This window comes from Branchiostoma belcheri, unplaced genomic scaffold (genome assembly GCF_001625305.1).
Source record: "Branchiostoma belcheri isolate BF01 breed outbred unplaced genomic scaffold, Haploidv18h27 scaffold224, whole genome shotgun sequence".
In the NCBI taxonomy this organism is placed as follows: Eukaryota; Metazoa; Chordata; class Leptocardii; order Amphioxiformes; family Branchiostomatidae; genus Branchiostoma; species Branchiostoma belcheri.
Window position 1 is genome coordinate 230,744 of NW_017803758.1, and position 3,471 is coordinate 234,214.

At 39.7% G+C, this 3,471-nt stretch overlaps 1 protein-coding gene across 4 annotated transcripts in view; it reads left to right on the plus strand.

The window, feature by feature from the left end:
- The window catches only part of LOC109470429 (DNA-directed RNA polymerase II subunit RPB11-a), a 12,672-nt gene that overhangs the window by 4,686 nt on the left and 4,515 nt on the right, over positions 1 to 3,471 (plus strand). For 2 of the 4 annotated variants that reach the window (XM_019769380.1, XM_019769379.1), the window contains exon 2: positions 568 to 657. In XM_019769380.1, the coding sequence (XP_019624939.1) occupies positions 568 to 657 (90 nt within the window). Of the gene's footprint in view, positions 1 to 567; positions 658 to 2,059; positions 2,234 to 3,471 lie in introns of those variants that run through there. The other 2 variants (XR_002140254.1, XR_002140253.1) reach the window with 2 other exon arrangements.

A 3,471-nucleotide genomic window follows, 5' to 3' on the forward strand; every position in this document is an offset into this window, starting at 1 on the left:
TGGAGATCTAGGACGGAAGCCGCCTCACCTCTGTATACCGAGTGCTGAGAAAGGAACCCGTTACTTCGGTACTTTTGCCACACATACGCATATATATACACACACACACACACTCACACAGATGGTTTTGAACTAAACCAGAATTGACAAATATAACGTTATGGAGAGACATCCAATTATGTACAATCACATGGCCCTGGATTACCCGCATAGGCCGGGAATGACAGTCCGGTAGAGCAACGAGCAGCCTAAACTGGATGGATACCTACCTGGCTGAAAGAATCTACTACTATCTACTACTAACGTATATAGTGCAGGCAAATTATATTCAAGAATGTTCCATACTCCTCTTCCTAAAAATATCCTTGCATGTATGTCCATCTTAGACCCAAGTAACGTTACAAGTAAGACCATGCTGCATGGATCATGAATCTCAAATCTCAGGTCGAATTCAGTATTGTAAAAAAATGTACATTTGTAAGTTACAGATTTGTCATTTTGGCCTATCTCAATTATCCACCATCATTGGGTTATACCCAGCCTACTAAACAAAACTTTGTTTTCTAGAATCACCATCACTAAAGATACCAAGGTTCCCAATGCTGCCATCTTCACTGTAAACAAGGAGGACCACACACTGGGCAATTTACTTCGAGCGTAAGTATGCTCAGGCATGGTGTCATCAGGACACTTTGGCCCCTGGACAGTAAATGGTCCAACATTCCGCCCCAAGTCCAGGACGGTTCAGCCCTGTAAAAGTAAAGGTGTCCTCCCTGGCTAATTTGGCATTTTAGCTTTCCATCATTTTCTCACAAAGAAATTTAGAAAGAACTGTAGTTGTACTGAATATTTAAACCTGGGTACAAAAGGGTTATGAAGATGATTTTATGGACTATATGGATGACGTCATCACATTTTATTGCCCCAAATGTAAATTATTTTTAAAGTTATAATATAGCACTTTGACACAAGTAACTGAAATAAAAGTATGATTTTCATGTGCAAAATGGTCAAAGCTACGTTAACATTGCACAAATTGATATCTACTAATTATCCGTAGTTATTAGAGAATAACCTAATTGCCTAATTAAAATCTAGTTATTCTCTAATAACTACGGGTAATTAGTAGATATCAATTTGTGCAAATGTACGTTTGTAGCTTTGACCATTATGCACATGAAAATCATACTTTTATTTCAGTTACTTGTATCAAAGTGCTATATTATAACTTTAAAGATAATTACATTTGGGGCAATAAAATGTGATGACGTCATCCATATGGTCCATAAATTCATATTCATAACCCTTTTGAACCCAGGTATCAATATTCAGTACAACTAGTATCTCTCTACAGTTCTTTCTAAATTTCTTTGTGAGAAAACGATGGAAAGCTAAAATGCCAAATTAGCCAGGGAGGACACCTTAAATCTGAAACAGAAAACACGTTGGACTGTAAAAACACTGGGAAAAATGTAAAAGCACATGGTGGGGTAAAAACCTGTCATTTAGTATGTCTGACAATCTACTGAACTAGCAGCGCATTGTCAATCAGCCGCGAGGGACGATTTGCTGCCGAGGGAGTTTTTGCCGCGGAGAGAAGGATTCCCGCTCCAACATGACTGCTTCCAGTCGGCGACTAAAAAGGGCTATTAAAAAACACGAACATGTTAATAGCCTCTATAAAAGGCTGGCTTAATCCAAGGTCCTCTATAGTCACCGACTGGAAGCAGTCTTGTTGGAGCGCGAATCCTTCTCTCCGCGGCAAAAACTCCTTCGGCAGCAAATTGGCCCTCGCGGCGGCATATTACTAACGTCGCTCACAGAAAAAATAACGCCGACGCCCAACAAGACTGCGAAGGAGGCTCGTCTCTTCTTGTGACACTGTCACAACCACATCAGTTTTAATGGCAGAACTAAAGACAGAAGTGTGGTATCAGGGAGGGGTGGCAAAATCAATGATAGTAATGTTCTAATATCTTTAGCTAATGGTACACAAGGCATTCTTTTATACCTTTGATCAGGACTGGTGACGTAATTTCCATGTTATGTTCTGATGTAGGCAGCTGCTGAAGGACCCACAGGTGATATTTGCGGGGTACAAGGTGCCCCACCCCTGGAACACAAGTTTGTGCTGAGAGTGCAGACCACACCTGACTACAGCCCGCAGGAGGCCTTCACTAACGCTATCACAGACCTCATCAGCGAAGTCTCTCTACTGGAGGAGAGATTCAAGGTGCTGTACAGTCATTCAAGTTTGAAGCTTTAAGTGAAAAAAGTGAAGTGTAATAAAGTATAATAGTAAAAATCAAGAGTTAAAAAACTATTTACTTATTATTAGTGCTGCATACTGGTTCACTGGACTTGGATCCGGACTTGTAAGAATGTTAAGCTTTAAGTCCAAAGAAACCTAAAAGTCAAGAACCGAGTCTGGACTTACTACCATAAAAGACAATTTCACATACACCTTTTCTTTCCAAACCATCTAAAACCTTCCATAGATTGTAAAATCTTTGCTGCAAAATGAAGGAAACATTGCCATCGGGCATCGTTAAGTGTCGGTCTCCATGTTATGTGGCCAAAGTTTCACCCAGACAACATTGCAAGGTTGCCAACATGCAATTTTGTATATGCCATGGGTTTAGCTCCGGACTTACAAGTCCAGAACTGAACCTAAACCTCTGGACTTGAATCTGACCTGAACCTAAAATTTGGTTTAGGTATGCATCACTACTTATTATATGTATCTCACTAACTCATTCACTATCCGGTTTGCCGTCTGTTGTTCCGTCTTCCGAGTGTTAGATGTGCTTGCAGCTTCCACTGCAGTACCTAAACAAGACTTCCGAGATCTCATACCTCCATGAAATATGGGCTTGACATGTAAATGTTAATTTCTTCTTTAATTATGCAAATTACCTCCACATTAACATAATAAATGCATCGTGATGTTAACTTTTGATGAACTTACACATGTACCAAGTACGAAATTCCCATCACCACTAAGGAGTCATAGAATTTTCGCATTAATTATGCAAATTAGGTCATCATTTGCATAATTGGTATCTGGTGATGTTCCATCTGCCATAGATTACATACATGTATGAAAGTACTATAATGCAAAACACTGTAATTATAGAATTTCCTCATTAATTATGCAAATTAAGTCCTCATTTGCATAATTTGCAGTTAATTATGTACATCTCTCTCTCAGCTACCTACCTACCAAAAATGATGAAAATACATTGTTTCTATCTGGACTTATTGGCTTTTAAAGATTTCGCCCGAAAGTCCCCTGCAGTTCCAGAACAAGCTGCTAGGGGGACCAAACCCACACCACTTATTCCTGACAAGACAATCTATCTGCCACCAAAAATCAAGACCATAGCATATTCAGGACAAAAGATACAAAAACCGGAAGTTCTGCTGCAGTACCAAGGTCATCCACCAGGAGGCGTATATTTGACCTTGACC